Source organism: Labrus bergylta, chromosome 8 (genome assembly GCF_963930695.1).
Source record: "Labrus bergylta chromosome 8, fLabBer1.1, whole genome shotgun sequence".
NCBI lineage: Eukaryota > Metazoa > Chordata > Actinopteri > Labriformes > Labridae > Labrus > Labrus bergylta.
Window position 1 is genome coordinate 16,335,827 of NC_089202.1, and position 26,276 is coordinate 16,362,102.

The 26,276-nt window shown below is 43.0% G+C and overlaps 1 protein-coding gene across 1 annotated transcript in view; it reads right to left on the bottom strand.

The window, feature by feature from the left end:
- Positions 1–12,999: 12,999 nt before the first annotated feature.
- LOC109999111 (forkhead box protein O6) overlaps positions 13,000–26,276 on the bottom strand; it is a 33,583-nt gene continuing 20,306 nt past the window's right edge. Inside the window, exon 2 of the mRNA XM_020654037.2 lies at positions 13,000–18,322. Coding sequence (XP_020509693.1) covers positions 16,607–18,322 — 1,716 coding nt within the window. The 3' untranslated portion in view covers positions 13,000–16,606. The remainder of the gene's footprint in view (positions 18,323–26,276) is intronic.

A 26,276-nucleotide genomic window follows, 5' to 3' on the forward strand; every position in this document is an offset into this window, starting at 1 on the left:
ATTACTGCTGATGCTGCACCAATCTGTCTGTCAATCTCTTGATCCAATTTACCCTCACTCATGATTGGTCACTGTGCGGAGAAAAGCAAGCGCCAAGCACCATTTTCTGAATGGGGATTCCAATGCTTTTGCAGCCAGCCTCAAGTGGACACTCAAGGAACTGCAGTTTTCCCTTTTTTTTGCACTACCGCATAGGCTTCATTTTTCAGCACCTGAAAAATTTCCACTGTATGTTAAGTCTATATTTTGCTTCGCTATCTTATCACCTAAAAATGGAAAATGGAAGTTACATGTCATACCCAACTTCTCCAACATCTTTTTACAGCTTTAATATAACTTCTGAACGATGATCATTCATGCATATGACACCTAACATAAAAAATTTAAATGCTACGTTGCTTGCCTTGATAACTCGTCTGTGCTGTGAGCAGATATTGATCAGCAACCTATAGATAAGGTGTTTACATTTCACAGCATCCCTGTTTATATATATATATATATATATATATATATACGTTTTTATCCCTGTCTCTGAGGCTATGATATGATACAAATAAACAGCACATTAACAGCATTTCCCAAACATCTGATCTTCTCTGAGGTATAAGAGTGCATATTGATATAGAAAACCAGAAAACAAGGGGTTGGCAAAGGGGAAAAAAAAGAAGATGGGAAAGAAAAACAGATATAGACAGCAGGAAAAAAATAACGTTTTTTGCGATATGCTAAAAAATGTTTACTCTCCACATTTGACTTTAAGCACCAGGCTCTATCCATGTAAGCTCTGCTTTTTACCGTTTCCATGAAGAGAATCTATACTATGTCTACTCGACCCCTTTCCCTTGCCTCCTCCTTCTTAACCCAGCTGGATGCTCCAGCTGCTCAGTTATGGCTTGTCTGATGCTCCCATGTGGCTCATTTAACCAGGAGAGGAGAGGAGAGGAGAGGAGAGGAGAGGAGAGGAGAGGAGAGGAGAGGAGCAAGACGTTTACTAAAAGAGAGAATAACTTTATTTTTTTTTAATTAAAGAAAATGGATGATAAATCTCCACCTCTCTGTTATACAAAAGTAAAGCCACAATAGTCCATGTATCAGGCGCTCCATTTTGCACTGGTGACATCATTTGTTGCACTGTACACTCTGATGCTGTTTTGACGTCACACATTTAGTTGCTTCGGCTTGAAGTGGACACTCATGATTAAGAAGATGTGTTTGTGTTCATTACATTTTCTTTCACTGCTCCTCCTCTTCTCTTCTCGCACTTATTGCACACAGCAATGCAGGAGCAGCATTTGTCAAAAAAGCTTGAATTCATGGCATTATACCCCTTTAAAGCATCAAATAACTAATAAAAACTGAACTCAAAAACTTGAGCATGAATCAGCACGATAAAAAACGAATTACAAATACAGGAAGAAAGAAATATAGATGTGTATTTTGATGTTCTAGTTTCATACAATTCCCATCTGTTAACATGGCGGAGCTTGTGACCGTGATCAGTTTTCTTCTTGTCTTTCTACTTAGCAAACATGGTTTCTCGTTACGTGGCCTTCATGAAAATCGGGTACTTCCAGACATTCCAAACAGATCCAGGTAACTGAAGTGCAGTGAATAACAGAGAGAGGCCAAGCGGTCTCTAAAGGGAGAGATAAACATATTTGAGTTGTGGTGCTCGGAGAAGGGAATAGAGAGTGCAGTGCTACATGGGATTTACTCTTAGTTAAATTGGTGGTCATGGGGGTTAAAGGCCAAACCTAAAGGCCAGCAGTGATTGGTTCCCCTGAGGAAGGTCACAATACACATCTGGCCCTGAGCTCATCCATGCATTTTCTTCCTACCTTCCTCTGCCTCTACACACATAGTCATACACACACACACACACACACACACACACACACACACACACACACACACACTCAGCAGAGCGACCTTGAGAATGTCTGCTCAGTTTTGTGCGTTTTCCTTTTTTCTCGTCCTCCCATCCTTCCTCTAACTCACCGAACAATTACTGCCATAGGAAGCTCAGAAAATAAAGGAATCTCAATTTCTGCTAAGGGAAGAGACCCTGTGCTCAGGGGTATAAGAGATGCTGTGTGTGTATGTGTGTGTTTGTGGGTGTGTGGGTGGTGGTAAACCTCGGGTCAGGGCCCCTTCCCTTATTTCTTGATGCACTAGGTGGCTTGCACAAAGAGCTCCAGTGAGCACTGTAGGGTATGCCCTGGGCTACGATTATTGTGGGCTGAGAATTAGGAACGAAGGCAAAGGTCAGAGGTCTATACGTGCGTGTTGGGGTGTGAGTATTGTGTGTGTGTGTGTGTGTGTGTGTGTGTGTGTGTGTGTGTGTGTGCTCAGGTGTTGCTGATGACAACAGAGATGAGGTACATTTGGTCATAAGAATGGATAAAGCCCCGAAACAAACGGATTGAGCTTGTTACAGGAATTGTGATGCCTTTGCAATCAGTTTATTAAATTGTCATGTACCATTTCTCTAATAGCCAATGGGCTATCAAACATAATTTTTAACTTAAAATATTGCCCAAAGTCTCTCCAGATTTTCACAATCCATTGTCTTTTCAGTTTCTTATCATTGAGAAGTGGTTAAATAATAATATTCAGTGAGATAGTCAATAGTTATATGACTGGAAACAAGCATTGGATAACAACATTTGAGCTCCCCATTGTGAGCCTGACATCACAGGAACATGGCAACCGTGTGAATGTGGTCTCTTGGTGTGGTCTGTATTAACATACAAGGAATATGACTGAGGTTTAACTTGGCTCTCCATGCCATGTACAGACATTAAACATTAATTGAATTTTAACCTTTTACGTACAAGTTTTATGTACAAGTCTAAGTGACACAATTCATGTCGATAGACGAAAAGGCTGCTGAAGCAACTATAAATATAAGTAATTAAGTAACAGATTGATGTCAGATATAGCTTCAGTATTACCAGTAATAACAGTGTGGTTAGAGTCATGTAAGATGAAAGGATAATATTTAGGTTTTATGTTTTATTCTTACACTCTGTGACTGTTCATCAGAGTAACAGCCTGAAAGACACTTTATATTCATCACCGGCAAAGTTGCAAAGTAAGTAGTATGTAAGGATGTTTGAGAGAAGCTAGAGGCCAATTTTTATTACAGAAAAATATTTCCCTTCATGTGCAGGACAGGGTCAGCTAAAAGGTAAAGCTTTTTACACTGGAGGAACCAAAATCGACTCAATATGAAAGTTCCTCATAGCTGCATAAAAGTGTTTGTATATGAAGGAAAGGCACATTATATTAATATAGGCTGCACTTTAAATGTGAGAGGGAGCGGTAACAATTAATGTTGCTGATTCGTCTTTTATTTAAAATATTAATCTCTGCTTTCATTTATTTTTGGATATTCTTGGTTTGTTGTGAACTCTCGGATATTCTGGAGCAGTGAACTTCATATTATAGTAAGAAAAGTTTGTCATATTACCTTTGATGGAAACAGGATACATTAAAGTATGTTTTCATTGTTGACCCTTGTTAGGGCCTCGAGTAAAACCCAGATTTCATTTTTTACGCCCTAATTGATTGTGTTTGACACCATTGATTCTAGATAACAAATCCACCATCCGCCTAAAAATTAGTCCGGCCCCCTTTGAGGTCTCGTGTGACATATCTGCCCAATTACCTAATATGAGTTTGACTCCCTTGAGATATATGTTCAGTATCTTGTAGTCAGTGGTCCCTGTAATAGATACATTTGAGGAGTGAAGAGAAGACACTCTTGCTCTATAGGACCTGTTAAAGTCATTCAAATCAAACAAACTGAGAAGGAAAATTATCTGTGCTTGAACAGCATGCTCAAGAGTCATGTCCCTTTAAAGGTCACGACCTGTAATTCTGACTCACAAAGAGATATATTTCTCTAGATTAACTCCAATTTGTAACACACTTCCAGACTGTAGCCAAAAATGTACCGGTAAGTAAAAATGTTTCTATAATTGATATAAGTAATTGTCGAATACATAAATTAGTTCCAAGTTGTAACACAGCAGATTTATACTCCACCATTTTGAAATGTTTTCAATTGTAACGACGTTGATTTGAGAAGCAGTTGTAGGTGTTTGTTTCTGAGGTTTAATTTGTTTGTTTTTCTCCACATGAGCACTCAAATAGACATTCAGATGACAGGGGCAGTTTATAAAAGTCACATAGTGGTTTGCGGTTATGGAGGAAAACAATCTGGTGTGAGCTCAGGACATTTGACTTTGCCTCACACTCAAGTGCACATCATCTGACCCTTGCATGGAATAAATCACTGACAGAGCAGATCGCCTAACAGTGATTAAGAAAATGAAACTGATCTAAGCGCAGATCCAAACCTTTTGGCAATGTCACGGTGAAGAGCTACCTTCAGCACTGGCAAATACCGGCTGAGATGAGCTTTCTGTGGCTGTGAGGCAGCGCTGATCTGGGAGCAGTCTCGGAGGCCGGCTGAGGAGAGCTGCAGCTTTGGGCTCTGGTGAGTGGTGAGAAATTAATTAAGAGTGAAACAGCAGCAGGAGGGGAGATAGGAGGGAGGGCAGCAGAGGGACTGAAGGAGAGAGAGGGTGAGTGAGAGAAAGAGAAAGAGTGAGAGGAAGCCTTTGGGAGACGGCCTCCTGCAGGATCAAGACTATTATTGCGATCATCATTGTCTAATTTCCTCTCCTTAACTTCCTCATCCTTTTATTCTAATTTCATTGTCCTCCCCTTTTTTCTTTTCCTCTCTGATTTGTCCTCCTCCTCCTCCTCGTCTCTCACCTTCTCTCCCACCTTCTCCTCTTCTCCATCGTCTTTTTTTTCCCCCTCCTTTTCGTTTCTCAAATCCGGCCCCTAAGAGTGAGGACAGGCTGCTAGCCGGCGGGTGCTGTAGAGGAGGGAGAGCAAGCGAGAGCCCTAATGAGATGTCTATCGCCTCCGTCTAGACTGGACCGCTCCTCTCAGCACAGTATCATCACCACAACACACTGCACTGTACTACACACTGTACCCTGTCTGCCTGCATACTGCTGCTGCTGCTGCTGAGGGAATAGCAAGAGGCAAGGTTCGAGTGTGTGTATGGAGGGATGAAAGTGTGTGTGTGTGTGTGTGTGTGTGTGTGTGTGTGTGTGGCTGTAGGAGGTGTGTAGAGGCAGTATCTGAAGGCATTGGAATGGCTGGTGTGTGTGTGTGTGTCTGAGGGGTATACTGGCAGAGTTGTATTTTGTGGGGTGTGTGTGACTTGTTTGTGTGTATCTTGTCTGAGTGACAGTGTGTGTGTTACTGTCACTGCTATCTCTATAATTCGAGTGTGTGAGAAACCGGCCCTTGGGCACACAATATTATGATGGATGCCCTCACACACACCCTCCTCCTCTGTGATTGCCTGTTAGGGCTCCAGTCGCAGAGGCTGACACAAAAATCTGCCCTCCAAATCCCACCATCATGCAGACTCCGCCTGCAGAGACCCCCCGTTTATTTCCTGAGAGGCAGGCCTATGGTGGAGCTCCACCACAGGGACCTCTGCTAACATCAGGGGGGGGGGGGCGTTGGTTGTTCTGGACAGACCTCTCCACTGGCAAAGTCATCAAAGTACTCAGTTACACATGTTCCCCAGCATCCGTCTCCACTGTTAGCCCACGAGGCTGCCTCAATATTTCACAAATACAAAAAAACCTGCTGCCACTAAATCCACCAAGGAAGCTTGAATGATATTTACTGAATGTCTGTTCCACTGAGAAAAAAAATATTACTTTAGAAAGAAGTTGAAATTTTCTGAAATGTAACTTTTTAAATCTTATTTAAAGTATTACCTAGGTTAGCATAAAGACTAGCCTAGCTTAGCATAAAGAGCACTATTGTGTCCAAGGTTGAAGACACCTATATCCATCCCTCAAAAACTGTGGAGGGTGGCTTTGGGGATTGTAGCACGTGTTAGCTACATGCTACCCGAGAATTTCAGAGACATGATATTGACTTTAATCTTTTAATTTTCATTTTAGTTACAGAAAAACAAATTAAATCCTCAAAGAAGAGAAGGACTTTGAGGACAAATTTGAGCCAACCAAGACTCCCTGCAAGGTATTGTCCATTCTATGTTTGCTGTTATGACGACCACCTTTGACAAAAAAAAAAAAAAAAAAAAAAAGAAGTCCATTAAGGAGTCACTGAGGGGGCAGAATTTAGCAGCTAGCCTAGAATGCTACTGCCAAGACTTTGGACTTCATATCTCCTGTCAGCTCTACTCCCTGTAGGGATGAGCTGTGAAAAGCTTGAGCTTCTCTCACTAGAGGCCTTTCTCCTCCTGTCTCTTTGTCTCTTTACATGGGTTTTATAATCAGAAGCCCTTGTGAGGCATCTCTTATGGTAACCTGGCTGCTGCACGCACACACTCTGTTCATTAGAGAGCCACTCCGGAGAGGGCTAAGAAATGGAGGGGTAACGAGAGAGAGCGAGAGAGAGAAGCGAATGAAAGGAAGCAGAGAGAGTGTGAAAGAGAGACAGAGAGCTTGTTAGCAGCCATGCTGAAAGTCTGCTCCAGTTATTCGCTTGAGTGAGAGGCGCCGCCTTTTTCAACAAAAAAAACTCTTCCTCACTGTCTCTGTTTCATCCCCACGCCCTCCCTTCTGCTCTCTCCTCTCTGAGGCTCGTTGGTTCCAGGTGACAGGCTTACTGAGGGTCAAGCAAGACTGCACGCTGGGTAACTCACCTAGCTCACACAGAAACACACACATTTACCGTCTCCGGAACTCTCTCTCAGACGCACACACACTGACACACACACACACACACTCATGGTGTGTGCACACTGGGCTTTCGACTGCAGGCCTCATTAACTACACTACAGCTGCCCCTGTTTTAGAGACTCCCCTCAGCACGCTGTCTCTCTCTCTCTCTCTCTCTCTCTCTCTCTCTCTCTCTCTCTCTCTCTCTCTTTCTCTTTCTTTCTTTCTTTCTCACTTTATTTCTTTCTCTGTCCTTCTACACACAGCTTCTTCTCTCTGTCTCAGGTAGCAAAACACACTCATACACAGCCAGAGGAACACATATTGTCCTTCAACCTTCACATGTGTCTTTGCTAACTTCTCTTTCTCTCTATTAGTATAACTATTTTTCTCTCATACAGGTGGAAGACTATAAGACATTAACTATTGTGCTTGCGGTTTCCCACCAAAAAGCGAAACCCTGGGTGAAGTCAGAGTAAAAAGTTTGCGTTCACATATACAGCTTTTCCTGGAAATAGGAGTTTTTCAGGAGATTTCTACCAGTGTGAAAGCCCTATATGAATGCATCCAGAGAATCACATGAGGCAGTCCCCTTCTGTATTTGACTACTAAGACACTGTTTCTTCTATCCATTCAATGGGTCTAGACAGCCATCATGTTTGGTTGAAGGCTGCTTGTCCAAAAATAGACGATGGCTCACACACCATAACTGAGTGGCATTACCTACTTGCTAGAGTAGTGGCATATGAACAGGTCTCCTTTTCACTGCCGTGCAAGATATAGATCATAATTACTTAGTGGGAACGTTTTTTTTCCCACTGAGGACAAACTTCAGAAACGTCCCCCTGCTCTCCTCCTTTACTAGCGCTTTAAATCAACACTGCATCGGCTCTCTTGATCTATTCATTTATTTATTGTACGTCTATGAGTATGTAGGCTACATATGGATTTAAAATGAATAAGTGTGATTTCAAGTGTATGTGAAGATATGTTGACAAGATATGTTGTGTGTGTGTGTGTGTGTGTGTGTGTGATTGGGTAAATAAAGCAAAAAAAGCAGATATTCGTTCATCTGAATTTACCTCGACAGTGTCCTTAATGAAAAATGTATCTGTTTATTATGGTTATCACATTCACTGTATTTATGTGTGTGTGTCTATGTGACTGTATACGCCCGTCCCATGGGATCCTGCATGGCCTCGGCACAAACAGCTCTTATCTCCTGCGATTGAGTCTGACGCTCCGAAGCTGCTGCCATCAGCCACAAACTCATTAATTACTCTTTAGTATCAAGCCGTAATTAGAGACACCAATCAGGCCCCCGCTCTACCTCCCCCTCTCCACTCCCACCTCCACGTCCCTATTAGCACTCCACACCGAACTCTGCGTGCTAGCGGGCTAAGCTAGTAGTTGCACAGTAGCACAATGCCAAGATGAGCTCCCCCATGTGTGAGATTAGGCGGCGTGCTGTTAGAGAGGAGCAGGACAAGAAGGAGGGAGGGGGAGGCAGGGGCGATGTGTGTTGGGAGGAAATGAAGGAGGGAGAGAGGAGGTGAAGACAGAGGTAGAGAGGTGAGAGCGGGGAGGAATACAAGAGGGAGGTGAGGTGATGTCGCTGCACTAAAAGAGCATTAATTTGACATTAATTGTGTCATTGCTGCTTTAGTTCACCCCCGCCTCCACCTCCCCTGCACACACACCTCTTTTCCTCTCCCACCCCTGATGAGTGGATCATCGGCGGATGAGAAGAGAAAAGATCTGATTAGATCTGTCTTCTCAGTCTGTACTGTGAGAGGGTGAAACGGGGACAGGAGAGAAGAGGTAGGGAGGGTTGAGGCTTGGAGTCATTAAGGACAGTGATTGGTTTAATAAGGCGGGAAGGAGAGCGGCAGCTAGGAGGATTTCCTGGTAGGTCATTTTCTTTTAATCAGGGAAAACTCAGTAGCCCCGGACACCGCAGGGACCTTTGACTTGATTGTGTAATCTGTTTTATTTTAGAGGGGTTTAAATGATTTAATGATTTTCTTATTGCTTGTGAGAAATAACTAATGACATGAGAGTCAATTCTGCAGTTTCCCTGGTTAATATTTTTGCAGGTTGCACAAACTGTTCTTGAGTCCAAACTGTAATCTTAGTCTTCTGCTCTGTTATGTGCAGTATCACAAATGCCCATCTGTTAATTTAAAGCTGTGAAATCTATAAGCTATTGTTGCTTTAAAGCACCTTTGTTCCTCTTGTACTGTATGTCGGTACAGTCGGTTTTTAATGTCATTGTATAGCTAATGTTCAACCTTATTCACTCTACTGTTTACTAACATTTTCTTTTGTTTCTATTTATTTCTAGAGAGAGAGATGCTTTACAAATTTTCATCATCCCTTGGTAAAGTGACAATAAAAGTAAATTCTGGTTCTGACTCTGATCCTGCTGTTGCCTGCGCAGCTATGGAGCAATTTAAATATATTTTCAGTGAAGTCCGATGACATGGAGTTAGCCTTAGTATTTTATAGTAGATGCAATGGGAAATAAAAAGTAAAGTAAAGTAAGTGGCCTAGTGGTTAGTTTGCGTGCCTCCATGTACAGAGGCTAGAGTCCTCAAAACGAGCAGCCTCAGTTTGAATTCGATCTGTGACTCCTTTGCCCCACCTCATTCCACACTTTCTCTCTCTCCCTATTTCTGACTATCTAAAGTCCTCTCTCTGTAATAAAGGAATAAAAAGCCCCACAATAAATACAATAATAATAAATAAAATAAGTGAGAAAATGAGGAGATTCCATGAACAACAGTTAAAGTAAAAGCCTGAAAATAAGCCAAGTCCATTTAAAGAAGTATCGGCTAGCCATTAAATTCATAACAGACAGAGCAAAGTATCCATGCAGTCAATAATCTTGAAACTAAGTAGTAGTCTCCAAGAACTCAGGAAGTACTTCCCACACAAAGTTGTTGATGGATTAACAGGTGCAGTGCACACCTGAGGCTGATATCACTGTGTTTGTGTGTGTATGTGCATTATTTCAAAGCTAAATCTCAGTCTGGAAGTACCTGTTAGGCATTTCATGTGACTGATTTTAGTGTTTCTTCTATTGATCACTGGATAGGGACCTCCAAGCATGTAGGACAATCTAGCATTGGGGAGTTATTGGTTCTCGGTTTAAAGCAGATTCCTGATTGTCTAGGCCACATCCTCACCTGAATACTTGTACCAGCAATGCCCACTATTGATTTTTTTTTCTACCATCCTTTGGGTTGGCTTCATTGTGCATCTTAGTTGGATTTGATCCAAACTACAGTTGCTAGACTTCATGTGCTACTAGTATGCCCAAACAATGCAATGCATTAATTAAGGGAAGTCTTAATATCATATTTTAGATGGAAAATATCTATCATTTGTTATTATCAAGCAATATCTGTCAAATCTACAGATTTCACAATAACTGACCATGATTGAGCTAAGATATTCACTCTATTTTTTAGCTGTAGCTGGTGAATGCTAGGTTGATGTACCAATATCCAAATTTACATTGATTATGAGAAAACCAGGTGGCTTTGTTCAAGAATTCCACTTGATAAGCTATATGCCAGTTCATTCATAACCCACCTGTATCACTCCCAAATAGATTGACGGTTCATTTAATACAGAGTGTAGCACCAGACAACAAGCCTGAATCCAAGTTATTAATGTTTACTGATGCTGTTAAGGTTTGTTTACATCAATGTGAGGAAAATGGAAGCCATGTGAAACCATGAAGAAGCCTCTCTGGTGAAGTTTATAAGGCCTCAACACTAAATGGAGCATTCTTTCATGATTTGTCAAGAATAGGTCATACTGTAATGTGTTTATGCATAACCTTGTCGTTTGTTTATTTTGTAACTTAAGTTTCCTCGTTGCAGTAACAAAGGAATGCAGTAGTTGGCATTTGTTGCATGCAAAGAAGTGTAATATGTCCACGAGGTTAGTCTTTAATATGCTGTTGTGGTACGATTGTGCTTGTTTCTGTGCTCCAGTCCCACAGCTTTTAACTCTTCTTTCAACAGAAAATCCTCAGGGGTCTTTCTGACAACCTCTTCTAACACGAGCCGTTTCCCTTGGTTATACCCCAAGGAGGTGGTTCACCATTTTAACACCTCGTCTTTGACTGTGCGCTTGATGCTGTCACCACCTTTGAGAGCAAAAAAAATAAAAAATACTACAGCCGAGTGATGCTATATATTGATTGACCGCTTTCCTTTAAATCAGGAAGATTTGTACTGCTTTACAAACACACAAATGTCATAACTTCTAGAGAACAATGTCCTATGTGTCTTTTATTTTTGGCATTTGCAAAAACATACCATAATGCAGCTTTACTGTCATTTTTCTCAACAGGACATCCCCTTTTAAATACTTGTTGAGGCATAAATGCATAAAATAAAACAAAACTCAAACCCTTGATCTTCTGAACTGTGCCTGTCCCTTAAGTGCTTTTACAGCACTTATGGTTAAAATGATATCTTTCAAAATGATTTTAGTGATTCAAAGCACAAAGTATGCCCTTGGCCTCATAGTTTAGCAGCAGATACAAGTACAATGTTCCATTTTCTTCAAATATCTATGGCCTTCATTCTCTTTCTTTACTACCGTTTGAGAGATGCTGCAAAATATTTTAGGCTCTGGCCTACATGTACAACATGTAACTCCCAAATTGAATGGCTCTACTAGCAGAAACACTCTAATTTTGGTCTTCCAGTGGCTCTTTTGAGCTCTTTTTTCAATAAAGTAAAGATTGCGGGCAATCTTGAGGATGATTTTCAGACTGAAATGAGGTATTAAAGGTTACATGTTATGCAAAATACACTTTTCAATGTTTTTTTAAAACTAAAATATGTCCCTATAGCCTGTCTACAAACCCCCTGAATTATCAGAAATAGTCCAATCCTCTCCGTCTTTTGCCTGCTCCACTTTTCAAAAAAAATGTGTGCTCAAACAGGCAGTTTGGAGATTTTTCCTTTGTGACATCACAAAGGGCAGTAACCCCTCCCCCAGGTGGGTGACACTCCCACAGCTAGGTGTTTGTTCTGCCCTCTGAGTCTGCCTTCTCACCATAAACAATTAGGCATGGTGCAAGAAAAACCTAGCTACCCAAGCCCTTCTAAAGAGGGGTATGGACTCAGCTCATTTGCATTTAAAGCTAGAGACACAGAAATAGCCTGTTTCTGAGCAGGGCTGAAATAGAGGGGTTTATAGGCATGATAAAATACAGGATCAGAGTGGATTTTTGAAAAGAAACTTTATAGACATGTTTTGAGGAGCTCTTAGACTTATTTAAACTTGTTTAAAAGGAGGATAATATGTGACCTTTAAATCATCAGTCTTAAGGTCAAACCAAAATATGGAGTATAATTACATTTCAAAAGTTGTAGTTGAACACAAATAAATCAATTGTCCATCAAGTTTTCTTCATTTGTCTTGCTTTTTCAAATATGTTCACAGTGGCTGCAGTAGCTAAGAAAAAGTCACAACACTCATTCTGGAGGCATTAGATCAAACTCCACTCCTCCATTTTGGCAAATTAATCATTTCAATAAACAATTGGATTTGGAGTTGTAACAGTGTTTCACTGCAGCTTGGCCGGTAAGTGAAAACTGCTGAATCCTCGTAAGCACTCAAGGACATCAGAACCCTGGAGCCTTGCCTGGGTTGGTCTGTCTGTTAGCAGTTAGCAGAGTCCCCAGCCGGCCTTTAGCTCCAAGGTGGGTCTCTACAACAATATCACTGGGCCAAGTTAGCAAGGACCCGCTCCCAGATGCTTGAGTGGATGAATAATGACACTGTAACACAGATTATCTCCCTCTCTCTCTCTCTCTCGCTCTCTCTATCTCTCTCCCTCTCTCTCTCTCTGATAATGAGGAACAGAAGAGCAGACCCTCCCGGAGGCACAGCACCTGGACTGGTCCGCCTTCCTGTCTACCTCAACCTCTGTCTCTCTCAGGAGATAAGCAGGGAAGAGTGAGACTTTGGACATTTGCCAGGCCCCAAGCCTTAGTTTCACTCAATCACACTCAGTTTGGTCTAATTATGAAACGAGAAAAACACCATATAAAGTTACTCGACCATGTTTGAGTTCATCAGACCCCTAATAATGTTTTAAAAACCTAGAAATGTTATTTTTTCATTTTGTTCTTAAGGAAAACACAAATTTTAGCATTAGTTAATACTGAGTACCCCTCCCTGATAATCTCTGTCCCTTCCATGAACATTTATTTTTTAATTAAAACACTGTTTTCTGACATTCTGACAAGCTTTGACTAACTATAAACTATTTTTTAGCACACCACTGTTGTTATTTTCTTTTATTGGTAGTGCACATAGACTATATAAAAAGATGGACAACATGACAGCTCTTCTAAAGTGAAGCCAAATCATTTAGAATTTTCCCCTACTGGCTGGCTGTAGTGAAGGTCACATGCTCCACCTCCTTCATGTAAACAGATGGATAAAAGTACACAATTAAAATACATTTCAAGTATTTATTTTTCTCACACTTTCGTATTGTCTGATTTTGTGTCAGACATGTTCAGCTTTAAATATATATGCTGCCTGGCCTCCCCCATCCACACCTCTGCTTCTCACTTTTTTCTCCAAGGAGAATGTTTGCCAAGTGGAGTCAATTAAACCTGTACATCTAAGTGAGAAATGTCTGTTTGAAAGTGTGTTTGGTTTCATGCTTGCATTGTGTTCTTCTTTGTGTAAAAGTGTGAATTTGTATTTTAAAATGTATATGTGTGAATGCGTATGTATAGTGTTTGTCTGTGTCTGAGTGCAGAGGAGGGGGCTCCCCTGGGGCCTGGCAGTATGGCGCTGCAGATCTGCACACTCCTCTTGTGAAAACGCCTCCAATGGGACCAGGCCAGCTGTGGCCAACCTAAACTGCTTCATGGGCGATAACAAGGCTTAGAAAAACGATGCAGGCACACACACATACAGTACATGCACATACAGGTACACACAACTTCTACTCCTATCCTGCCAACTATGTCTGACCGTCTTTCCTTGTTTTTTCTGACTGTGAGGAACTTTCTCCCTCTCTCTTATCCAGAAAAATACACTTTCTCTTGTTCTTTATCATGCATGCTGTATCAGAAGAGATGCTTCTCTACATAAAGGGTACCTTCTTTTTCCCATTTTTCATTCATACAGCCCACTCTTTCTGCCTCCCACGCAGACACTCTGTGTGCTGGATAAATAAAACTGCCAAGAGGGGTTGTCTGCATGTGTGGAGGGAGTTAGGTTTTAATTGTATGTAAAAGGTCTTATCTATCATCACGGTCATGTTAACACAAATTGTAATGACGGAGACAGTCTTTCTTTTAATATCATTTATTTAACAGTCACCAGATGATGAGATACATTCTCTTAAAAAAGAAATAGACAACAAAACTGTTATTATTATTTTTGAGATTTTAAAAACTATTATACAATATTCTTAATATATAGATTTTGTACAAAATAAAAGTCAGTAAAGGGGCAAAGGGAGAGTGACATCTTTAAAAACAGAGAAAAAAAAGATGATGGGGATAGAAGTTGACTCAAACAACTACCACAATTAGGAGTGACAAAGACCAATCTCTTTTATAAATAAATATAGGAAAAATTAGACATCATATATAGCTCTCTTTCCGATGATAGGGCATTGCTAAAGGTCTTTAGCATATAGGTTTTAACATAACTGCTTTGTGAGGCCCAGTTGCTTAAAAAATTCCACGCATTTTCCACAAGGAGATTAACTTGAACCGGCGTGGCTAAAAGCCCTGAAATAAAGGTATTTACCTCAATTATGGGTCTGATAGTCTGTAACGTGCTTGACCTTTGGTTGTAATAATAACCCCCAACCCTACCCTTACCCCCACCCCTTCTTTTCCTTTGTGTGCTGAACTTGGTATAGACCATGCACAGAGAGTCTCCTTCAGGGAACTAAAGAATAGGGGTGTCCTCTTTTTTTCTCTCCCAAGGCCAGCGCGAAACAAGCTTCAGACTCCCCCACTCACAAACACAGAGACAACTGAGCAGAGGACATGTGGGAGGGGTGCCAGTATCGGAGCGTAGGAAGGTCATACTGCACAACCAACATCCTTTCACCGTTGAAATCCATCCATACACTATGGATGTTTCAGGGCTGTCCTCATTGGTCCTTAGAATTTCAACAATACAACAACAACTACAAGACAACAGAATAAACACACAAAAGTGGATGTGGATGGCTGTGAGGCATTACAATCCTTTTTGACATTGACTTTTGCCACCCAAACTGATTGTTTTTTCCTTAAACCTCTCCCTTTGCACCTATTTCAGTATTTGAAGCTCAGGGTAAAAGATAGGAGCAGGGGCACACAAAATACAGATAATGGAGATGATTTACAACACAAATACACTACCTGTTTTCAGACACACAACCAAAGATCATGGAATATGCAGCCTAGGATTGATCCAACTGCAACACTAGACTTTTCGTCTCTATCTTTTCCTTTTTGTACCCTTTTTGAGCAGGCAAGTGGACAGTAACATTGGCCCTTCTCAGAGCAGGACAGCAGGCAGAGTGGTGTAAATCACAGCTTTGTCTTGCTTTCTTGGCACATTAGGTTGGTGAGGTGAGCTGTGGCCCCGGACGGCCAAGAGTGAGAGATGAGAGGACAATGCGTGAGAGTCTCAATAATGACGCATCGCTACCGCATCACTTTCGAGATTAAAAGCAAGATGCTGAATTTCAATCAAGCCCACATTAATGGTTTGGTGTGAGGAATGGTCACTTTGTCTCCACTGGCAGGCAGAGAGCGAGAACAAGGGAGAGAGATAAAGAGAGAGACACTTTGGGAAGGAGAGAGAGAAGGTAACTGACATGAGAGGTTCAGGTCAGACAAGGTGATACGATATTTTAATTCACCAAATTGCATGCTTGCCAGTAATGATAGAATCCATTTAATGATGCATTGAAAATACTCTGTAACCAATGACGAGAGGGCATTGACAAATGTTATAATGCAATAGGTCAAAGCAACAAGGACGACATACATAAAGCTGCAAATACCAGGACTGTTGATGTAAGATTATTAATTTGGAGTCATCATCATGAAAATTATAAACTGATGAAGATCAGAGTTCTATATAAATAAGTTGTATAATTTACCGGTAAGGATTTTATGAAAACAATATATAAGTACACAAAGACCAATGCCATGTAAGTGTTAAATTTAATGCCACTTCTTTAATCCATATTTTAAATTTGATAAGGCAAGTGTAAAGTAGCTTGCCATGTCAAAGTTTTGAATGAACTGAATGTGTTAAATAAAGAATCTAATCAAGAAGCAACAGAGGGTTTTTTTTCAGAAGAGAAATTGTCCTCATCCCTGATGATGTCAGCGCACAAAAAGGGAAGGTCTATATTAATTTGATGCAGAGATTTGACAATTTATCATCACAGCATGTAAATCTCTCATTTGTTTCTGTCAGATCCTGCAGCCACCTTAAAAAACATGCCAACTTCTGCCTGAGCTGCTCTGTGAACGCCTTGCACTGAGAGATGTGACCCACTTGCAATAAAGTGCATTGAGAGTTCAGTTCTCATGGTAGATGAGAAGCGATGTTGGGCAAGCACAGCTGAGAGATTGTCATCACAGTATAGCTGATATGAATAAAAACCTAATGTGACATGAGCTAGAGCTCTCGGTGGGGGAGGGGGGAGTAAATCAAAAGAGAATAGGGTGACAGAAGAATTGTCAAGACAACAAAGTGAGACAGGAGTGTTGGTCCTTTAGTCTCTGTGTCAAGTCAGGAATGTCACAGTTGAGCACAGTGCTTTATGGGGAGGGTAGTTCTTTCAGGATTAGGATGTGTCTTCCTGGACTTCAACCAGGCACCCAGCTCTGGTTGCTATGGGCTTGCTGTGGACCAGCCAGACCGCTCAACCCCATGCCCATGGTCACACCCATGCCCATACCCATGCCAATGCCTACCCCCTGGGCTAGGGAGCAGTCAAAATTGAAGTCCATCTCCTCCCCAGAGTCCATGATGTCATGGAGGAGGATGGACTCCACATCGCAGTCCAAGCTACCATGGAACATGTCAATGTCCAGGTCAGCTGGTAGTCTCTCATGTAGGTGAGGTTGGTGATAGCCATGGTAGTTGTTACCAACACTGCCATTCCCTATTACCTGGCCATGGTGGTATGGTCCATTTGTCATGCCTTGGTGTTGTTGGTCAGTGTAATGATTGTGACGGGGGTGCGCTTGTGGGGCGGCAGCCACATGGCAAGAGTCCTGAGGCATGCCAAGCATACCTGCTGGGTTTGGGGGAAGTGTGGTGGAGGCAGGGAGGTGGGCATGTGATGGGGGGCTGTACAGGTAGGGGGCTTTGTGGTTGTAGGTCTGCAGCTGATTGCTGTTGCAACGTGGGGTCAGAGCTGCAGCCCGGGGAGGTGTGTTGTTATGGCTTTGGCCGAGGTTGTGACTGTTCTGGGTGAGGCTGTGAGGTGAGTTGTGGTTGTGATTGGTTACATTGTTATGATTTCGACTATGACTGTGAGTTCTGTTATGACTGTGAGCTGAGGTGTGACTGTGAGTTCCATTGTGGTTGTGGCCATTGAGGTGGGCAGGGTGGTGGCTGTGATGGTTGGAGCCTACTCCGTTACTAGCTTGACCCATCAGAGGATGGTTGTCCCTATCCTGTCCCAGCATCATGTCCTTGGAACAGTATTGCCGCCCTGCCGGAACCCCAGTTAGCAGACTCTGCAGGGCATTGGTGCTGGAGTATGCCCGCATGGTTCCAGAGAAACTGGTTGGCTTGTTCTCCTGAATGGTCTGCATGGGTGAGTGGTGACAAAGTATCCCCATGCCTGTTGCACCATAGACACCAGGACTGTAGGGGCTTTGCCCTTTCACTCCAGAGCTGTAATGGTAGACAGGGGTTTGCTGCTTGTGTCTCCCAACAGCTAAATGCTGCTGGTGTTGCTGCTGTGGTGGGTGATGGTGATGATAACCATCCTCCATCAGCGGCTCATCCAGACTGATGGCACCGGTCAGGTTAGCCAGCTGAGGAAGCTGCTCTAAGGGAGGACAGCGATTCCCTGTCCCCATCGAAGGAGAGCGGGCACTGGTCGGTGAGGGGTACAGATGGGGGGAGGTGGAACAGGACAGGCCACCCTCCTCTGGTTCCTCTGGCTCTCCCTCGGCAAGAATAGGTGACAGGCGCCCACTCAGGGTGGAGGCTGAAGAACTAGCTCTGGAATGGAGGTCTGTCCAAGCATCAAACTCTCCATCCGTCACAGATGCTCCTCCAGATCCTGGGAGGCATTTCCGAGGTGGGCTGCCATGTTCAGGGGAGTCCTGGAGCCCCACCCCAGCAGGTGCTGTTCCTACCCCAGGACGGCCAACCCTCTTGCCTCTGATCCGGCCTTTGCTTTTTAGGTATTTGGTGCTGTTGTCCATGGAGACAGCTCTGCGTCGGGGGGTCTTCCCCATTTTGCCTCCATCTGGGTTCAGCATCCACCAAGAACTTTTCCCTGTTCCCTCATTCTGCACCCTGATGAACCGTGTGTGGAGGGATAGGTTGTGTCGGATGGAGTTCTGCAGAGAAATGAGAGAGACAAACAGGGTGAGTCAGAGATCAAATTACATTTTATTAAATATCATATCACCTATCAGTTGAACAGTGATCACTCCTCCAAGGCAAACAGTTTAAATGGGTTAAATTAGCATAAAATTCATATAAAGTAAAATTGACAATTTTTACGAATACAATTTTTCTCTCAGAAGACTTAACTCAGAAATTAATAAATGCATTCAAACCTAATCATAACCACAGCTGTCACAACTGTTTATAAATGATCTTTCTATAAATTTCAAGTCATAGACAATATATTCTAGATTATCACGTTACTTCAATGTCAATTATTAGACATGCAGGACTCAAATAAGTAGATAAACAACCCTGTATGCAATCAGTGCCACCTAATGTAAGAAAACCAAAAGCACATTCATAAACGCAAACATGTTTGAAGAAGCCACAGCAGGAATGCTTCAAATTAACCTGAAATGACCTACAACTCGGTCTTGAGACCCTCTCCTTATAAATGTCCATCCTCCCACTTTCATTTCCGTCAATCCATCTGTCCTCCTCTACTTCTCATTTGAGCCGGGCTGATGTAAAGTGCTGTGGTTGGGCAAACTATATTTTTGAAGTCTGTGCCAGTCTGGCATAGTGCCAACCCTGTCTATTTCTCTCTCATAGTTTGTATGGGGGGATGAATCGCATGTTTGAGCTGGGTGCAGTGAAGGCTAATAGATGTATCCCACCCTCCAACATCCACCTTCACTGCCTATTTCCTTTTCCCTCCCTTTTTCTGTCTTCATCACGATCCCCCTTTCTTTTTTGTCACTGAGTGCTACAATATTTCATGTCTTGATTTTCTTTTTTCTCTTTCACACACTACTTTGCACACAAGTCATTTTCCACTTATGCTTTCAATCTCTATGCCTTCAATTATACTCTGTCACCAATTACTTTCCCATTATCTTCTACACTGGCATGTACAGTCACTGATTCTGTTATTCATTGGATTTCGTTTTTTTTATCATTTACATCTCAAGGGTTGCTGAATGCTGAAGGTTCCTGATGTGCAACTGAGTCTGTCGCTGCAATTGTGCTCTTCATCATGCATGAGACATTTTGATGCTCAAGCAGAAAAATATCAAATCAAAAGCACCTCCTGTAGTTTAGGGATATACTAGTACAATAAATGGTTTCAGATTGAGGTGTTCACACACCTCCCTCTCTATTATGTTGTGGATTATTTGTATTTGCACTGAATTGCACAGCAGGGAAACAAATAAATCAAATTGTGGCTGAGAACACAATAAATGGGAGGCGAACCAAATTCAGGTGATCTGTGAATCCCTCCTTGGGTTATCTCACTGTGACACCTCCAGCATTGGGTAACCATAGCAACCGTGTAAACGTGCAACAGAAGAACTATATCATATTGTGGCGAGAGTCGAGAGAGGCAGTGATTGAGAGAGAGTGGGGGATGGGGAAAGGATGCAAAAGGAGGCGGTTGTTTGATGCTGCTGCTCCAACACTAAACAGCCTTTCATCTCGGCAGTGCAGGTCCGCAGGGGATGCCCACTCCCTTCTTCTGACGGCTTCTCTACGTGCCGCGCCAACTCCCTGTCTCACCCTTGCTGGATCATCCACCTATCATACCACTCGAAATCATGCCCAACAAGTCCTGTGCATGCCCGAATTAAAACATATGTAAGCTCTCATGCCATTCCACCATGGCCAGTTGAAAATGGGGCATCTCTCAGAGAGCTCAACCACTTCCTGCTGTAACTCTGTGTGACCTGTCTGATTCAGATCACGATTTTATCCCTGTATGAGGGAAGAGCAGCCCCATTGAACTTGGAGGGATTTGTCATCATCCCAAACCCTCTTTATCTGATGAATCCACCTGCTAGAAAGATTTGAGAGATTTCGGATGGTGGCCAGCCATGGCATCATTATCATCATGACTAGCTGCTTGCCCTGTCATGGAGGTTTTGCCACATATTTTTCTCTGTCATCCAGTGTGTGTGTGTGTGTGTATGTGTGTTGTTGTGTATGCGTTCATGCATCTAAGAATAGCTCTGGTTACAGGTGGTTCCATAGGTGTGGTTCTGTTCCCCTCCTGTTCCCTGAGTTGAGTCAGGGGCAATTTGGCCAGCCTTTAGCCCTCACGCCCCTGAAACAAGCAGTCACTGCTAATCCCTCTCCATCCCCGAGTAATCCCAGACAATCCTGGGCTAATCCCAAGTTGATTCAGGGGCACTCCCAGCTGGGTGTCTCACACAGAGCCATGCCAGGTCACCACGACACAGTGGGTTGTCCGGATATGCTATGATCCAATAGAACTGACGCACAGAGGAAGTTTGCAATATGGGAATAGGGAAACTATATAACCCTTATAAGATGTAGTTCTAACCAATTTATTATTGTTTCTTTTGTGTGAATTTTACAGTATGATTTTCAGAGGCCGTAAACGCATGTTAACCATAATTCTGGTGCCTCCATTGAATCAACTACCTTTACTCTTTGTTCTGTCCTTGAGGGTTTGCTTTGCCACATTTTTACCCCTACGGGTTGAATAGAATAAAATTGAAAACTTTATTATATATTAAATATTCATAAAATGGAAATTCTCTTTCAGCCCCCTGGCTTGCCGAGGCAGACGGATGAAGCTCACAGAAACATACAATGACAGAGGGGAACACACACATCACACGCCTTGGTCCAGGAAGCTGCTTCCTATTCAAATCATACCCCTTTAATACAATGGGCCTAGTGGAGAGGGCTCTAAATAATGAATGAAGCCATGGCTGGGCTTATGCAGAAAGATGCACTGCATGGGCCAATAAATCTGAAAAGAAAATACAGTCATAAGTACCACTGTGACTTTGTTCTGTTATCAGGGACACCCACCTTCGTCCTCAGTCTAAAACACAAATCAGACTAAAAGGGGTTAATTGGGCCATAAAGTAAAATAGGATAAGGGCAGTAGTTTATGGACAAATCCAAGCCAATTAAGATGAACAAGGTTCTCTTGGTTGCAGGGAAACAATCAGCTTAGGTTCAACTCTCGTTAAGGCCTAAAACTCCTGCAAGCTGATTTAGATTTAGAGACAATAGATACGAAGCCTCAGCATAGTCCTCTTTGTCCTCAGATTAAAAGCTTAGGATCTTTTTGAGAAAATCTGACATGCTGACACTTTTTTTTCCTGGTGGTAGGTAGTAGGGGTTTTCCATCTATTGAAAAAAAAGGTGTATGGACCTTACAGACAGAAATTTCTTCTTTAAATGTGGTACAACAAATTGTTGCTCAATATTTGTTGCTGCACTAAGGTGTTCTTGGCATTCATCCATAATAACCTCTGAAAGAACCATTAATTTGGATCTTGGAAATCTTACAATACTGATCAGTAGGTCTGATGTTCACTCTCCCTTCTTAACTCTGCTTGGCTCAGTGACTAGAAAGGCCTATTAAGCGTTGGAAATCAATGAAGTTTAATGGCTATCAGTGCTAAGGCTTAGCACACATCAAGGTCTGACTATCTACACAATCCAACTCCATTATGAGGCCAATATGGGTGCTCAATATACCATATCCCCGCTGATCGCACAACAATGTCTAACCGCCAAAGGCTTGTGAGTTAAGTGACTATGCCCACTTGCACAAATTGGCTTAGTGCCCAACACAAACCTCTGTTGCCACTCCCAAGATGTCAGTCAGGCATTAGCACTGGGACTAGATGTAGAATGGGGGTAGAGGTTACTATGTTGGATCCAATGGTTTATCTGGGATAGCCTTACTGACTGGCATGGGGGCAGCTGTGCTGGGGGGTACAGCAGGAGGTGAAGAGGCCTAGGAAGAGTAAGGGGTGGGATTGTAGAGGTACCGCAAGGGGCCCCTCCAAGCCACACAATGGGGTGCCCTCAAAATGCCCCACACTCACCCCATCCCCCTTCATTACCCCCCCCCCCCCCCCTTCCCCCCCATCAGAACCCACTCAAGGTTTTTTTCCCGCTCACACACCCACACACATGCTCACACACACAGACGGGCGAGGAAACAGGTCAAACGGTTTATAGGACCCATCTTGTGGCGAATGTGCACTCATTCAAACAGAACTGAGTGAGGAACTAAGGACTGTGAGTGGGGTCTGGGAACCAGCAAAAAAGAAACCACTCACCCGATTCAAACAACCTCAAGGGTGAAGCAGCGTGGTGTGCTTGCCCAGCTAAGAACACAGCAGCTGTTCTTGTAGTGGCACCGGGTAAAGCCGTTTGCCACACTCGACTGGTATTACCAAACCATTTCATGCAGAATGGAGCCATTATGTATTGTCAAAGGGTATCCCTCTATGGTGCACATTCATTTGATAAGCCTAAATCAAGGGGGAGTAACAGAAGCACTAGCTGTGTTTATTGTGATGCTGTTTTTGCCTGTGCAGAAGGCAGGAGGGATCAGGGGGAGGGGAGGTTTCAACACAAGCAGTTTTGTTCAGCACAGGAATGAGTTTTGTCAGCTAAGCCTGTCTCCAGGCTATTGGTGGAAATTAGCGCCGGCTAAATATTCGCTTTCCATGATTGATGTCACGGCTCGCGTTGTCCCTTTGAAGGGAAATAAAGAATTTAGAGCCATGTGGATTAATGGGGGCAGGGTAGCGGGAATTTTATGTGTCTGAGGGGGGCTTGAAGAGGGACTGAAGGGCCTAATGGCTGCACAGATATGGCACAATAGAGCTAAGACGATATGGTGTATCAGAGAGTGAGAGAAGACAAGTGAGACTATGACAGTGAGTACAAGAAAGAAATTGAAAATTGTTTGTGCGTGTATGTGTGTTACAGAGAGGAAGGCAGAGAGATTGTGTGGTGAGAGAGAGAGAGAGAGAGAGAGAGAAAGAGAGAGATGTAGCTATTTGCCTGAGAAGCCGAGAGTCAGATGATTAAAATCCCTTTAGGAGGCTTCTTTAAGAGAGACAGATGGGCAGACAGGCCTGTTTTTGGAATGCAATCAAATTGAAAAGATTAAAAAGGACTCTCTTTTATTAGGAGGTGAGAAACAGTTACTTCTCCGCCACATGCCATCATCGCCTCCACAGCAGTGGTCACGACTGCATTGGCATGCGAGGCACATTGCAGCCCTTGTTGGAGAGGAAATAAACCTGGGATTAGGAAAGGCATCTATCTCGGTGTATCACTGTGGGGTCTGTGAGGATTGGCCGCATTTGTAATTTCTTGTTGAATAAAAATGCTTTTAAAGGGAAAAGGGCAAAAATTCATTCTCTTATAGGATCATTACAGAAAGGGCCAAAGTGGATCTGAGTACTAAAGGGCTTTTCACCTATACCTGTCCTTTTACAGACATAACTTTCACTTAATCTCAACACCAAATCTGAACAGGTGCAATTCAGATGTGCATCCCCGTGGCTGCCATTGTACTCAAATAGACTGAGTTTGCACAGTAGAGTGATTCAAGCACTGTGAAAGGTGCTCTGTAGTCGACCCTATTATTCCACAATGCTGCAGGAGTGCCATTTATAAAAAGGCTTAAAATGGAAAGTAAGTGTGTTGCAGTGTGTCTGGTAGCCTTAGATCAGGAAGTGGCTGTGGAGAGGGGTGTAATGGAGTTGGTAGGGGATTCCTGACTGACTGTGCACTAATTGCATCCAGTGGCTGGCAAGTCATCAGCAGTGCCCACCCTGGCGCTAAGGGAAGGGTTGGCATCAGGGTGGCAGGGTGTGGGATAGGGAAGGGCTTGCCGCGGCTTTCGTGTATAAAAATAGATGCCGACAGATTAGTAGAGCATCTGAGACCCGGACAGGGGATCGGAAAATCCGCTTGCCTGATGCCAGGGACAGCTGAGTGTTTCCGGTGGGCACAAAGGGGACACAATCTGGGCATCATGTCTGACTCCCACGCACAAAACACGGGCGCCTCAGAGTGGATGTGGGCACGTGAATGAGCATGTGTGACACTATAGCCTGGGTGTGGTTTTTTTTTTCTACTGGGACCTGCAAGGTAGGCAGCACTCACGCACTCCCACAGAGAATTCACACAACAGGTGTTTGGGCTGGGCCACCTGTGGGGCCGGCCGCCTGCTCGCACTTCACACCTCGTCTAGGGAGCAAACTAACATTTTCCACTGGGCTTGCCATGCTTTTGTTAAAGACCAACACGTTTCTGGAGTGGCTTTTACAGCTCTTTTTACAAGATCGGCAAGATGTGAATGTGTGCTCAAGTCAATCTGCATTTATGTGAGTGCCCGTGTGTCTTATATTTGTGTATCAGTCCATTTAATAGCCAACAGGCACAGTGTGGATTTGATTATATTGAAACCTCCCTCTGCTATATACAAAGAAACCACGGACAACAATGGAATCAATGCAGGCCCAGGCTTTTTCACACTCAGCCTCCACATAATCTCATTCATAACAATGAGAATCTCATTTCCCACATTCTAAAGGTCAGTGCACACCTCTGATCACACTTTAATAAACATCATTCTCAGCGTTTAATTTAATTTCAGCAGAGCAGGAAACTCTTAGGCAGCCATGCACGCGGCATTCAAAATTCATTCGATCGTCCTTTTAATTGCTTCAATTTTTACAGTACAGAGAGGAATGACCGCAATCACAGAGAAGAGAAAACGGACGCGCAAATACACAGAACAACAGGCACACATCTGCAGAATACACAAGCACACACATCCAGAGACAGAATCAAAAAGTAGAGTCAGTGAAGTGCCAATTTAGTTACGTTATAATAAAATGAGCTTCAAAACATTTTTTTGGACCATTACCAAGCAGTGGCTCCACATCTTTTTGTCATCACACATTTAAACTCTCACCTAAATTGGCAAACTGTAACAAAAAAAAATCACACTGAAATGCTCAAGCACACACACATTTGCACACACTCTCTAACTCACGTATATTACACACACATGCCAACATGACACAAAGCCTGGCACACCGGGCACACTCATTACCGCAATGCCAAGCTACCAGTTGCTAAGGAGACCTGTGGGAGAGGGAGGGTTCCTTGTTGTTGCCATAGCAGCCGGCTCGCTCCCTGCCAACTCTCTCCCTCGGGGAGAAACAAGGCAAGAGGTGGGGGGTGAAGTGGGTAGAGGTAGGGGGCAGCGGTTTAATAGGGCTATGAGGTGCAGAGGAACTTCATTAGCCGTCATTGTGCGCCACACCAACCGCTGCTCCCCATGAATTCCTACCCACATGCAACACTCCAGGCTGCAGACTTCCACTTACACACGCACACACCCACTTATTTGCACACCTATATAGAGAAGAAGATGGAGAATGGCATGCTTAGAATGAAAAGTAGGGAGTTTGGAGGGGGTGTAGATTGTATATTCAACAGGAGGGGTTGAGAGGGCATAGGTGGGGTGAGGAACAAAAAGAGGACAGGGGAACAAAGGGAAGTTTGAGAGGGTCTTGTTAGAGAGTTGCAGGGACGTGAATTATGTGAGCTTATGTATTTAAAGGCTGTATGGAGCCAATTCTCTCTGACTGTGTCTCCTCCTAAACAACCTTGACCTTCAGCGACAGCCTCTGTCCTTGAAACCATAAACTAGTACTGTACAGCCAAACACACACAACATATTGTGCTAATAAATTTCTCTGTATAGCCTGAACTATTATAAAAGGAAAATATTGCAAGCTGTTTTACCATACATGTCTCATATCTATGCCTATTATAAAGCACACAAATGAAAAACAATAGTTCCTGTTTCCTTTAAGTTTTATAAAAGTTTGCAGTGGACATAGAAACACCAGCACACAGTTAGGCAGCAGGGAAATGTCCCTTTAGGATTCAGTCAGGATTCTCTGAGTTGATGTGATCCCTTATTTTGTGTTTCATTGTAAAGCTCACAACATAGATGTTGTCATGGTAATATTCTTAAGTGTCTGTTGTTAGACTGTCAAGCTACGAAATCATGATTTAATTGTGATTGAGGGCTATAAA